We start from the raw sequence: 14,744 nt of genomic DNA on the forward strand, positions 1-14,744 counted from the left end.
TTTTTTTTTTTTTTTTTTTTTTTTTTTTTGAGACTTGAACCTAGGACCTTCACATTGAGCTATATCACCATTCTTTTTCTTTCTTTTTTTTAACTTTTGAAACATGGTTCCTCTAAATTGCCTGGACTGGATTTGACTTTGTGATCTTTTGCCTCAGCCAGTCAGAGTGCTGAGATTACAGGCCTAGGCCACCATATCTGGCTCACAAATCAGATTAAAAATAAGTTATTGCTGAGAGGCTAAAGTGGGTTCCAGCCCAACCCGGGCAACTTACCAACTTTGAGAGGCCCCATGTCAAAATAAATTAAAAGCTGGGGTTGTAGCTCAGTCCAAAGTCTCTAGATTCAATCCTTAGCAACACGCACGCACACACACACACACACACACACACACACACACACACACAGGTTAGGTTAGTATTTCTGTGGGAGAGTAAGGGTTAATAAAAAAAAAAAGAATCACAAACAAAATCTTAAATTGACTGTGGCAGGTTGCTACTTGATATGGACATTCTCATAACTTTGTTCAAGACACAATTGTAGGAGTCTTTTCTGCTTTAGTCTATGGACTCTGCAGGCCCTTTCAGCAGCAGACAGACACTGACCAGAGTTACCTGGCTGGGCACTACTTTCAGCCATGCTGTGATTCTCAGTTCTTTTTGGGATTGCCTTCCTGATCTATTCTGGTGTTTTCCCTTCATCTTCCCAGGCTGCACTGTTGTTCTTCACCTGTGTTCACTTTGTCTCAACATTGCTGGGCTATGGAATCTCAGCTGAGGTTGCTTGTAAACCACAGTTGGACTCCATAGATTCTCCCTAGGCCCTCAAGCCCTGACCCAGCCTTAACTCCATTTCTCCTTTGCAGGAAAGTCCCTTTAGCCTTATACTTTGATTTACTATTTGGTGCAGGTACACGAGATCTTGAAAGTAGGAACCATAGTGAGACTACCTATATTACAAGAGTGTGCCACCAGGGCCAGCACAAATTATTACATTAGACTATAAATTATCTAAAATTCTCTTCTTGTTCATCAGATACATAATATAGCAACATAACACCCATTGATCATAGCAATATCTGAACAGTGTGTATCTTTTGTTGACAGTTGGACATTTTCAGAGCATTGACCCTGAAACTCACAGTCTAGAGATATGACTTGAGACCTCTTTCACCCACTTAGTTAAAATATTTAATTTGGGGAATATATATATATCTATATCTCTTACAAAAGCATCACACATCTCCCAAAGAAGAGCTTACATTGACATATATGTACATACTTTGATGTCTAGATATTAAAACCTAAGAAGTATTCTACTAGAAGCACCTATTTACAGGAGACATTGAATTGCCTGTGTATGTAATAAACAGATTGTTGTAAGCTAGGTTTTGTGGTGCACACCTGTAATCGCAGCACTCAAGATGGGGAGGCAGGATTTTGAGGTCAGTCTGGACTCAGTGAGACACTGTTTCAATGAATGAATGAATGTAGATTATTGTAAAATTAAAGCATAATTTAAAAGTTTAGGAAGATAATTTTAAAAGCCAAATGTAAATGGGTTTTACATATTCTGTGACTTGGGAATGGATGACAAGAAAGATTGACATCAGTCTGAGCTAAATTATTTGAATGGCATTATTTGAGTGTGTGTGTTCCTAAATAGAATGTGAGTCAGTCAGCTCTCTTTTCACTCCTCTTTTCTAATGCTAAAATTTTTATGACCCCAGGTTCTCTAATTTTTTCTTAATTTGTTAAATTGTCTGTTTAGGATTAAAAGTAAAACAGCTTAAAAGCACTAGTTAGAACATTACTTTGCTTTTCAATCTCTAATCACTTTCAGTAGTCTCCTGTTCCCTGATGGTATTTCAGTATTTTAAGCACAGTGTCATTGTCTCATGCAGCTATTGATAGATTATTTCAACAACTGAATATTTGGGGATCTGTTTTTATTCTTACTTTTGGTAGCTTGATTTCTTGTGTGCTTTAGGGTGTGTGAGTTGTTTTGTTCATTTTTATTTTTGATTTAATATTTTCCCCATTGACTTGCTCATTATCCTTAAAACTAATTTTGGAGGCATTACTTAATACTGTGGATGAACGTGCCTTCTCTGGAGAGAGCTACTTGCTTCTGCCAGATACCTGTGGTGCTGTCAGCCTGAGACCACCTCACATCTAACCCTCATTATTTGGGCTGCTGGCCTCACAGGTGGGGGAAAGCCAGGCTGCAAGTCCAAAAGGGCTGGCTTCTGGTCAGTTCTTAAAACTCAGGTTTCTCTCCGCTTCCCCCTCTTCTGCCTCATGGCCAAAGCTAACTCTGCAGGTCTGAAGAGTGGGGAGAGTTGCTTCAGGTTCACCTCCGGACAAGGAATGGGGACCAGCTCTCTGTGCTGAGGGATCTGACTGTGGTGCTGTTGCCCAACTTCTCTTCTTCACTTTTCCCTAGATTTTTCTCTGGTTGTTTCTTACTATCTTGCAACTTTTGTTTTTAAGGAAATTTCTTTTGATTTGTTTTATCTGATGTTTACAGTTGTTTTTCACTAGGAGGATTGGCAGTTCTGAGACATTTCCATGGTGGATGACTGGGTTGCTTTAAGATCATACCAGTGGGCAGAGCCTGAAACTCCTGAAAACCACTATTTTTATTCCAACCCAACACTGCCTTTGGAGCCTTTTGTTACTGAGTATATTCTTAAAATTATGAATGAAGCAGGCGTATATTTAGGACTTTAAAAAAATGTTAGTACTTTTACAAAATTATTTGGACCGTTGGCTGATGTAGATTAAATTGTTGCAGCTGTTTCCAGAGATAGCATTTTAAATGGTAAATAATAATTGTAGCCTTTTTTTTTTCTTTCAGCTGAAGTGAGTAGTGAGTATAGTATGGACAAGGCAATGGCTGAATTTGTCATGATGAATCGGGAACTAAACCACTATGTTATGGCTGTTCAGTCTGCAATCGGTCATGTAAGTTATGTAACTCATCTGATTAGTTTTGGTTGTAACTCACCTACAAATAGAAATAAAACAAAAATTCTCTTCTAACTTTTAACAGTTCCTTATCCTTACTGTAGCAGCTATTAATTTGTTAATCAGGAAATAGAATAAAAATCTTAAATATTTTTCTAGTTAGACCACCTGGATTAATTAGCATGTTACATCTATTTTAGATTATCTTGAATTTTTTCTTAAAATTTTTAGCATGAGTCCCCTTTGAATATGAGATTTTTACAAAATGCTAAAAATTGTGTACAACTTTGTTTTTGTTATATTTTCTTGAATGTATAATTTAAATTAGTTTTAGTTACTCATTCTCTAGCTTTAACTAGTATATATCTGTTACAAGATTCTTAAAATCAGATAATTTGGAAGACTCAGAGCAAGCTTAAAAATGAAGAAGGTTGGCATTTTGGTTTTTCCAGAAGCCAAGCTTATCTCTGTTGATTCGGGCTGTCACAAGAACAGCACACAAGGCAGTTAAGGTGGGAACATAGCAACATCCTTTTTGGTAGTGCTGTGTTGAGTAAGAATGAGCAATATGATTGCAGTAATGTTTCTGAGAAGTCCTTTGTCCTCCTAGCAATGGAAACTCCCTGCTGAACTGATTTCATATACCTTTGTAATAAGAGTGTGTTGTACTTCTGGTTTCTTTATTTGCCTTTTCTTACTTATAGCTGTGGGAAAATTCCAAAAATCAAATATTTGACAAGATTAGCTACTCTTCCTTGGAAAATAAATTTTTATTTTATTTTTAAGTTTTTGTGTTTTTGATACAGAGTCTGACTTTGTAGTCCGGGCTGGCTTTGAACTCACTATGCAGCCCCATCTTGCAGTGATCCTCGTGCCTCAGCCTCCCAAGTGCTGGCATTATAGGTGTGTGCCACCATGCCCAGTGAAAATAAATTTGTAAATATTACTTTAATACTTAAGGCAATGAGATTAGTGTTACATAGTTATATGGTTACATAGTTACATAGAGTGTTACATAGTTTTATAGATGTTTTTCTGGTGTTAATTAGTGATTGCTGTTTATCAGGTGTAATATCTATAACTAACTTTGAGAATATTTGCTTATTTCTAAATAATACAGCCATTCAGCTTATAAAATTCTAATATTTTTGGCCATTTTGATTTTTTGTTCTAGTCCTGTGAAAATTTCTTTCACATGAAAATGTGAAAGTGACATTATATTGACATCATATTTGAAAATGGGTAACAAAGCACTTAGACCAGAGTTTTGCTTATTCTTAGAACCAGCCAGTTCCTAGTATCAGAGACTCTGATTTCAGATTCAGGGATGGGGTACCACTGTCTTTTAGAGCCTCATTCTAATTGTGTACCAAGGTTGAAAGCCACTGACTTAAAAAAGCATGGCTGACTTTATGGAATAAAGTAAATGTATTTGCAACCAAAGATCAGTTGGGTTTTTTTTACGATTTTATCTTGCTTTGACCCCTTTGTTTTATGAAGGCTATTTGATAACTAACTTTAACTTTCATACTGTGCAGATGTTAACAGCAGAGTGTATTATTGATAAGAAAGTTTGATTTTTTAGTCGAACAACTTAATGTTGATTTTTTTTTTAACTATGTCACTGATACTTAAGGTAGTTTTATAGCAAGAATTGAACTGTCCCCCTTCAAACTACTGAGTCACTCATTTTTTCAAAAAGTTAAAAACACAAATAATCCCCCTCACCACATTTCAACTTGGAGCTCACCTCATTGTTTGCACCCTACTCCACAGGGAAGATGCCACCCCACTTCTCAGCACTAACCTCAAACAGTTGTGCAAGTGGCTTTGGGGATTTTAATGCTGGCTGAAAGGACCCTTTCATAGAAATGCAAAACATGTTTCTTTTCCTTTTCTGGTGCCTGATTATGCTGTCTGTGCAAGTCTGCTAGAAGACCAGGAATAAATCATAAATATGTATGTTTCTGAGACCTGAAGCTGTATAGAATCTGAAGGGAATGAGACTATTTTTTTCATGCCACTTTTTTTTTTTTTTTTTTTTTTTTTGGTACTGGGATTGAATTTGGGACCTTGTGTTGGCAAGGCAGGCGGCAGCGCCACTGTGCTAAATCCTTGGCCCATACCACTTTTCATATTTGAAGTGATAGATACTTGTTTTCATGCAGTATAAAGCATGGCCAGGGCCAAGAAAGTCTCTATCTTTAGAAATAGTGGTATAGGGATCAGAAACCCTTCAAGCCCTCCATTTTCCACTTTCTAAGTGATGATCATTGGTCAAGAAAGTTAACCTTTTGGAACCTCATCTTCTTTACCTGTAAAATCCTTGGCCTGCCTATTTTGCAAGATTATTATGTAAATCAGATTAGATAATGTATAGCAAGATACTTTGGCATTCGCAAAATGTGATGGAGCTGTAAAATATATTATTATAAACCCCAATTTCCAAACAGAACTCCTTAGAAAGGTAAAACAAACTTTCAAAAAAGACAAGTACCATCCTTTGTTTATTTTATTTCAGGATACTTTTATCGGCTGTAACCTGTCCTACTTAGGCATTCAAGATTAGCTATAAACTCCTAAAGTTACAATATTAGGTGTTCCTGGTCTGAAATAAAGAATTGTTTTAAGTCAGGTTTTTCTGTTTGTTTTGAGACAGGGCGTTGCTATGTAGTCCAGTCTGGCCTCGAACCCTCTATATAGTATAGGCTAGCCTTGAATTTGCATGGATCCTCCTACCTCAGCCTCCCAAATGCTAAGATTACAGGCATGTGCTACCATGCCTGGTTTTAAGGAAACAGATAATGGGAAACTGGGGGTCCCATTTCACCTTCTATTCTGTCATGCATAGACTCTGGCACTTTCATTATAGTAGCATTTGTCCAAATTATGATCCAACCTGTGATTTTTTTTTTTTTTTTTTTTTTTTTTGTGTACTTGTGAAATTCCATATAGTCACAGAAACTTTTTTTTTGGTACCGGCAATCGAACTTGGGACCTTGCGCTTGTGAGGCAGGTGGCGGAATCACTGAGCTAATTCCCTGGCCCCATAAAAGCTCTTTTCTTTCCCCTAGTGCTTGTACTGAGCTACATCCCTAGATCTTTTATTTTTTATTTTAAGACAGGGTCTTACTCATTTGGCAATTCTAGCCTCAAATTTACAATCCTTTTGCTTCAGCCTCCTGTATAGCTGACATTATAGATAGGTGTGCACCACTATACATTGCTTTAAAAAGAAATCCCTTTTTAAATCTCAAAGAGTATTGTTTATTATTTAAATAAATATTTCTTTCCTGCTTTCACCTTCACAGAATTCTGAAGGTTATTTATCTCTGAAAGATTTAAAAAATTTACTTTGGATCCTTAGAGGTGTAGAGTAATTTATCACCAGTTTCCTGAGAAGTCTCACTGGTAGTTAGCAGAAGTTCTCAGATTGCTTTTCTTTGTCCTTTGAGAAAATAGGACCTACTGCATTGCATAATGTCCAAAGATTTTATTTGGAATTGGTATTTATTTCAGTCCTCTGAAGCTTAAAATAAAAAGTAGGACTTGGTTCCAACTAGTTTGTTTGTAGGGGGAATATTATGCACTGAGCATTAAAAAACAAAGTCCACCAAGTTTATAACGGCACAGTTTGTAATAGCTAAAACTTGGAAACAGCCCATTTGCCCATCATTTGGAAACTGAATAAAGAAGATGTGGTTTTTCTATAAAATGGAATATTACTCAGCCATAAAGAATGAGAAAATAGATTCATTCATAGGAAAATGGATACATATTGAAGATATACTTCTAAGTGAAATAAATAAGGCGCACATGTGTAAATACTGAATAGTTTCTCTGGTGTGAATAATCTGCAATAATACAGAAGATCCTAATAAGATTACTGACATTTAGAAATGGGAAGAAAGGAGCTAAAGGTGTAGGGAAGGTGGGATGGGTAGGGGAAGGGTAATAAGGGAAAAGAAAAAAATGTGAGATAATGAAAGGATGGAAATAAAGTGTTTGTAGATGGGGAGGGGATGAGGGGGTGAAGGGAGGGCAGGGACAAGGGGAAAAAATGAGAACCAAGACCTGTCATGTAGAGGTACAAGATCCCAACAACGAATGTAACTGTACTGTATCCCTAAAATGTACCAATAAACTCAATTAAAGCTGAAAAAAAACAAAACAAAACAAAACAAAAAACAAAGTCCAGATAGTCTCTAAAAGTTCCAGGATGGAAGAGTTATATATCTGTCTCAATTCTTTCAAACCTTCACATAGAATCTCATACTATATGAATTGTTTGGAGTCTTTCAGTTATGAGACCACACACATGATGAGAATCTTTTGAAATCTATAAGATGGTACATGGATATGTATTATAGTTACTTTTATCACAGTTACTGTGCAGAAAAATCATTGTCTCAGATTTGTGTTGAGAACAGTGATTTTTTTTTTTTTTTTTGAGGCAGGGCCTTGCTTTGTAGTTCAGTCTGGCCCTGAACTCATTATGTAGCCTAGGCTGGCCTCAAACTCATGGCAGTTGTCTTGCCTCAGCCTCCTGAGTGCTGGGATTACAGACATCTACCACCACACCCTTCCAGAGCACTTCTCAAAGCCTAACTTTCTGAGCTTTTATTATTTGAGTATATGAAAGGGATGTTGTTGACTTGTTTTTTGTTCCTAAATGTTTATTGAATAAATATTTACTAGACACGTGCCAAGCGATAATAGGTGCAGGAAATAGGAAATCAGCAAAATCCAGATGACCTTCACCTTCAGTATTTCTGAAGTCTAGAAAAAGAGCCAAACGTTTAACAAAGAGCAGTACAAATGTTGTACAGTCCCTGTTGGGGTGTGTGCTACAAAAGGGAAATAAGACAGTCAGGGAATGGGAACAATGCAGGAGCCATAGTCCCTTTTGATGCTTTCCTTGAGGAAGTATTTAAGATAAGAGTTAAGAGTGCTTCAGCATGGGGAATGTGATTGGTAACTTGTCTATGTGACTTTTTCAGGAAATGTAAAGAAATCTCTTCTGATTGTCTTGATGTCAGAATTTCAGAGTGGTTTGATCAAGCCAGAGACTTAATTTGAGCAAATTAGGCCAGAGAACCCCTACCTTCATATAATAGAAAGTTCAACTATATGGCACAGTTGAGTAACCCACGTGAGGTTGTTCAGTGACTCATTCACTAACCAGTTTTTGGGTGCTTTCTATGTGCCAAGCACTGTGCCTGGGGAAGCAAGTCATGGCAGTGGTGGATTTAAGAATAAATTTATTACTGACATTTTGTTATCCAGGCAGGAGCTACACCTCCTGAAGTAATACTGAATAAACTCAATTGTAGTCCTGTCTGAATTCTGTGCTTATGAATTTGCAGTTAAGCCTGTAGTTTGTCCTGTGGCCTTCAGTTTCCTGAGGACAAGCATAGAAGCTGGGAACCAGTTTAGTTCAAGGAATCCTCAAGTCCATCTTTCAATAAGAGATAAAAAGTCTATGCACTATCAATGGGGGTGGGTTGTCCTTTCAATTTTTTAATAACCTTACTTCTGACAGTGTGAAGGGTAGGACCATGAGATTAAATAAATGATAACTGCCAGGTTCAAGTTAGTGTCTCAAATCATTAGCAGTCAGTAATAAAATGTATACTGTCTTATATTTTTGATGGATATAGTCCATAGTTCTGAAGTTTATCAAAAGTAACGAAGCTTGAGATTCACATTATACTTTAGCATATTTTTTCACAATTTTTCTTGGGGGCAGGTACTGGGGATCAAACTCAGGACTTTGTGTTTGCAAGGCAAGTAGTGGAACCACTGAGCTAAATCCCCAGCCCTCACAGTTTTTAATTGTGTAGTTTTATTTTAATAAATTTTACATTTAAAAGAATTGTCAGAATTTACCTGTATGTTGTTCTTTTAGTATGTGCTATTTTGTCATGTTAGTTAGAACATGTATGTGTGTTTTCTTTACTTTCCTTAAAACTCTGCTTGCACCCTTATAGATTATGTGAGGTTTTAAAACATTTTAATCAGATTGCAGGTATGTAGTTTTTTTTTTTTTTTAAATCAGTGTTTTATAACAGTTTTTTTCCAAAAGCCTGATGAGGGTAATATTTTCTTGCCAGGTTGTTCCTTTGGTGTTTTCTCATAAATCTTCATACTCTATGTTTTGTTGTGTGGGTTTTACCTGGTAGGCTAAACTGAGCATGTTATCTGCCTTTTACAGATAATGTGTTGAGAGTTAGAAGACTGAAATATATTGCATATGAGGTATTGAAATCAACACAGTCATAAATATTGTAAAACACAAGGTGGGTCAAAGGTATAGTTTTTCTCACCTCCTTATTGTACAACTAATTTTGACTGTTTTTGACATATCACTTCCCTGTATCCTCTCACCCTTCACCCTTCATTGGTTCATAAACTCTGTTTATCTTCCTAAAGTTTCCTTCAAGTCCATTACTTATCATGCAGTCTTACAGATTATCTTGTAAATTGGGAATTCCCATTGTAGTTGAACCACATTTGAGAAGTTCTCACTGAGAAAGCCAACAATTTATTTTGTAGCATCTGAAGAAAGTTCTGGGCCAGAGGATATAGCTTAGTAGATGGGACCACCTACTGACTGAATACACAGATGCCTTTTATTCTAATAGACATGTGAATCTTTGACAAAGAGGAAAGAAGGAGAAAGTTAAATAGTTACAGTTTGAGGAATGTACCTATTTCTGTGGTAACTGATGATTAATCATTGCTTTGGAACTCCCAGTACAGTGTCCTCGAAAGTTGTGCCCAGTTGATAGAATTTTTTCTAACAGAGGCCTGGAAGAATCTAGATATAAAATCTTTTACATCTCCAAATAATATGGCTACTAATAGGTGAAAATTCTGTCTTATATTGAGACTGATTTTCGTGATTAGTGTATAGAAATTAATCTTAGTGTTTTTTGTTTTTTGTTTTTTGTTTTTTGGTATCAAGTGTTTGATTTTAGCTAGAATCGTAAAACATCTATCCTCTAGTGAAAAGTTTTCAAAAGTCTGCTTTATAATACTAATGAATCAGAATTTGAATAATAGAATAGCATTTTGTGGTCAAATAATTTTGAAGAATGCTTGATAAAAGAGAATTTCCTTAAAGTCTCTGAAGCCTTTAATATGATTTTATACAATGTGATTCTCCAAAGGAAGAGGATATTCAGAAATTTCCTAAATTCAAATTCTTTTGGGTGAAGAGTATGATATTTTCCAGAACCCACTTTGTCAAATGCTGCTGTAATCTTAGCCGCATGATTTACAAAGGAGCCCAAAAGCTGGATCCTGCAGTTGATGATAGAGGTTTTGTGTCATCCAGAGGACCTGAAAGGTGCAAGGAGTACAACAAACACCTTTTCTCTGACAGGCCTTCGATGGTCATGTGGGAAAGTTTGGGAACAGGCTAGGCTCTGAAATGACCATGCATTGTTCCAGTAGTGAACAAGAGCAACAGAATGCTTTTTTTTTTTTTTTTTTTGCAGTACTGGGAACTGAACTAAGGACCTTGTGCTTGCAAGGCAGGTGCAGTGCCACTGAGCTAAATCCCAGGCTGGAATGCTTTTAAAAACATGCAGCAACTGCTTGGCTACCAGAGCCTCTTTTTGCAGCAGACAGGATCCCTCTATGTAATAAGGGAAGAGGAGAGAAGGAAACGTTTTAGAAGAAGGGAGAAAAGCAGCCAGCTTTGCAGAAAGGTTGTAGAGGAAAGGAGAAAGGGACTCAGCAGCAGTGTGGGCAGGAAAATCAGAGAGACTTCTGGAAAGCTGGATCACCACAGGGCTCCAGCCAAGTGCTGGGGGTGCTGTGAATGTTGAGCACCTTGACTTCAAGGATGCCAGGTAGTCCTGGCTGCTAGACTGGATGATCTTAACACAACAAACTTCTGGTTATTCTGTCATGGACATAGTCTACATATAGAATTAAACCTTATTCTACCATAGTGACTTCATCCATCTTCCAGCAGCAGCTTTTCACCATAATTAATAGGTGCTGAGGAGCTTGGGTTCTGATCTGTTCTCTGTGTCCAGCAGGGTGCTGAGTAGGGAACTGCAGATTGAGGTGGGGAAGAGATCTCCAAGGGTTATGGTGCAGTATAAAGTTAATGTATTGTGAGGTTGAAAGCAAGTTTCGTTTTGCAACACTGGAGATTCGACCCAGGGTCTTTGCATTGACCTACATCCCCAGCCCTTGCTTTAATTATTATTTTTTTTATTTTGAGATAGAAAACACCTAGGAAATTCCAAGGGCAGAGTTGTTGCTTACTTCAGTCCTGGCTCTTCTACCCTCCTTCGTTGAGCCTGAGCTTTGGAGTGGCTCAGAGATGTGGGTGAAGAGTGATAGCACGAAAGCACCCGAGATGGTCATGCTCAGTTGTAAGGGTACACACTAAATTCTGAGAAGGACAGCCATCCCCCAGCTACACCCTACTAGTGTCCCAAAAGGAACTGAGTCCTCATTTGGAGCGTGTAGTGGGGTGTAGGAAACCATGGGAAAGATCAGGTACTGTGCTCCATCCTAGTGTAAGAATAGACTGCTTTCCTTGGAAAGAGTTTCTCTGGTAATTGGGGTCAGAGGCATGGGATGGGGTGGAACTTCTTTCTCTCTCTAGTCAGTGTTGTGAGCACAAAGAATTGGGCAGAAGGAATTGGGCACCAGTTGAATTTGAAATTTTCTGGAAGCAACTCTCCTTATTTTTAACAAGAAAAAAGAGATTGTGCCCTTTGACATATACCAGTTCATGGTGGTGAGAGGGTCATTCTAGAGATAACTGGCCAACTCAGTAATCTCTGACAGCATCTGATTCAGAAATAATTCATTATGTTTTCTTACATATTTTGTCTAAGTAGTAACTTTGTGGAAATACAACCCCAAAATATATTTCTCTTTATTCACATTAGTATATAATTTTGCTGTTTATTGAACTATCTTAGTTATATCTTTAAGTAATTTTTATTTATTTGATTACTAACATATATTTGAAAAAATATTGAGAGAAAAACATGTTGGATTTTGTCTTATTTTTCTCATTGCCGAGACAAAATACCTGATACCCAAAGTTAAGAAAGGTTTTTTTTAGCTCAGTTTGTAGTGGTTTCAGTCCATAGTTGGTTGGCTTCAAGGCGGGGTGGCGTCACAAAGAAGAAATAGTTCATGGCAGGCAGAAGAGAGCAAAGCAAGTAAGGGACCTTAGCAGCTTCTTTCTGCCCCTTTTATATTCTGTGTAGGCTACCAGGCTTAGGGTGGGTGCCAAACCAATCAGTCGACTAACTTAATAATCACACATCCTTAATCCCAGCATCACACACTCCACATCCAGGCATCTCTGATAAAGCCCCATGCCTGGCTGCATGAGTCAGTGGGGGACATCTAGACATGCCATTAACAGATTTATTCTCCTGACATATCATATGCAAGTTTTCAGTTACATTTCAAATGCCTCTGTAAGTTGGCAAGCAGGAGGAGTCCCCGTGGAGAGCACAGGAATAGGTGCTCTCAAGCCTCCTGAGGAGTTTGCAGCACACCTGGTGAGGAGCCCTTTCCTACGGAAGTAGAGGCAGTGCCTGGGGACCTGGTATCTAGAGACAGGTTTCTGTCCCTTTCTCTCTCAAAGCATCAAGTTTGACAATAGTAGTATTTTTGTTTTTTTGTCCCTTGGCCAACCTGATATTTTATCCACCTGAACTCTTTGAATTTCATTTCTTCTCAGGATACAGTAATCAGTCAGTTATTATGAAGAGTTTTTTGATTTAATTATTTTTTCATCTTAATCATTTAACTTTCTTCTAACAGGAAGAGATATTTATAAAGACAGAGTCAGTGTTACTTAAAATTGGAAACAATTTTCGCCTGCCGTCCAGTTTCTTCAGCTATTTGTGGTTCTTGGAATGTTGTGGGTTCCAATAGCAGGCCCTCACAATCCAGCAGGCTATCCTCTGTCGCCCTGAGGTTTATTTTAGCCCCTGATGTGAAACAGAATCCAGAAGTGTCCTGCAAAATGCTAAATCGGAACTCTAGTGAACTAAATACTGGATGTGATCAGAGAATCCTCCTCTTGCAAAATCAGAAATTACATTTGACATGTAAGGTGTAATTAAATCATGTTTTTGAAAACCTCATCAGAAATAGCTTCTCCTCATGCTTTTCTTGGAACAAATTCTTAAGATACCGCTTAAAGCACCTGTAAATAATGTAGGTGAAATAAGAGCATGTTACCACATTTTCCATAATAAAATATGGAGATAAAGTGTTTTACCTTTATAATATACATTGCCAAATGTGATCCTGTTACAGTAGTAAATTGGTAGTGTTAATGTTCAGTTTAATTCTTGAGTTTTCTGCTATCCATTCCCACTGAATAGCTGTGTGACCTTCCCCAACTTTCTTAGACTCTTTATGCTGTTTTGCAAAATCAGGTAATAATTTCTACCACTACCTATGAAAGTGTGATATCTTGATTAAAAAATGAGATAGCCTGTCTCAAAGTACTTCAGAGGTAAAAGTACTCTATAAAGATAAAGTCTCACTCTTCTGTCCTATTAACTTTTAACTTCTTTCTCTTGCCACAAAAATGTCCATCACATGCTGATTTAAAGTAGTGCACTCTTTCTTTTAAGCTGCCTAAACTTGGAATAAATGGTGGTAGATAACTTTCCTCACATTTCTTTTCCTAACAACTTAAACCGAAAGGAAAAAATGTGTAAGATTCACATTTACTTTTTGTATTTAATTTAGTCTTTTGGTAAAGGCTTATTCTTGTCCACCTGCTATCCTCCCAGAGTTTTGCATAAATCTCATGTAACAGTTCAACAAATGTCTAATGTAGATTGGGCTTCCTTAGTCACTGAGTCACTTCATTATGGAAAACTTAAAGCTGAACAGCTATGTATAATAATGAGGAAACCATGATAAAATTAAAGAATTAAAGCAATTTATACTTTCTGATCAAATGCTTTTAATTTTGGGATGTTTGGAGAGTTTTTTGTCTTGTTATATTTTGCATTGTTTTGTTGCCTTTTAGAGACACAGTCTCACTGTGTAGTTTAGGTTGGCCCTGATCTCATTATATAGCCAAGGCAGGCCTCAAACTTGTAGTGATCCTCCTGCCTCAGCCTCCCAAGTGCTGAGATTACAGGCATGCACCACCACACCCAGCTCCTGATGGATGCTTTTAGTAAGGAGCTCATCAGGCAGTAATAGATAGTGAAATTAATGAAATTAATGAAAATTCACAAAGCCAGATAAAATTAGTCTAAATATAAAGTCCAAATAAGCCACAGTCACCTTTACCTTTCTCTCCTCCTTTTCATTTGGTATTTGATTAATAAGAATGTGGGTGGTGATAAGAATGTGGGTGGGGAAACAAGACCTGGCTTTAAATCCTAGTTTTTTTTTTGTTTTTTTTTTTTTTTTTTTTTTTTTTTTGTTTTTTTTTTAGGACAGGGTCTCACGATGTAGTTGAGACTGACCTGGAACTCACTATGTAGCCCAGGCTGGTCTCAAACTCACAGCGATCCTCCTACCTCAGCCTCCCGAGTGCTGGGATTACAGGTGTGCACCACCACACCCGGCTTTAAATCCTAGTTCTGACAGATTCTGACCTTGAACAAGTCCTGTAACTTCAGTACTCAAGCTTCCTCATTTCTAAAATAGGATATAATAGTATCTGTCCTGCATACCTAACTAAGCAATTATAGATAAAGCAAGATTATAGATAGGAATGTGTTTTGACAAGGACCAAAAAAAAAAAAAAAAAAAA

General features: G+C 37.3%; 1 protein-coding gene across 3 annotated transcripts in view; it reads left to right on the forward strand.

Annotated features, from left to right (window-relative positions):
• Positions 1-14,744, forward strand: part of Nsmce2 (NSE2 (MMS21) homolog, SMC5-SMC6 complex SUMO ligase) — a 238,432-nt gene that overhangs the window by 45,669 nt on the left and 178,019 nt on the right. For all 3 annotated transcript variants that reach the window (XM_010611219.2, XM_010611221.3, XM_010611220.2), the window contains exon 3: positions 2,859-2,965. In XM_010611219.2, coding sequence (XP_010609521.1) covers positions 2,859-2,965 — 107 coding nt within the window. The remainder of the gene's footprint in view (positions 1-2,858; positions 2,966-14,744) is intronic.

This window comes from Fukomys damarensis, unplaced genomic scaffold, assembly GCF_012274545.1.
Source record: "Fukomys damarensis isolate Sample0158 unplaced genomic scaffold, DMR_v1.0_HiC HiC_scaffold_5, whole genome shotgun sequence".
Lineage (NCBI taxonomy): Eukaryota > Metazoa > Chordata > Mammalia > Rodentia > Bathyergidae > Fukomys > Fukomys damarensis.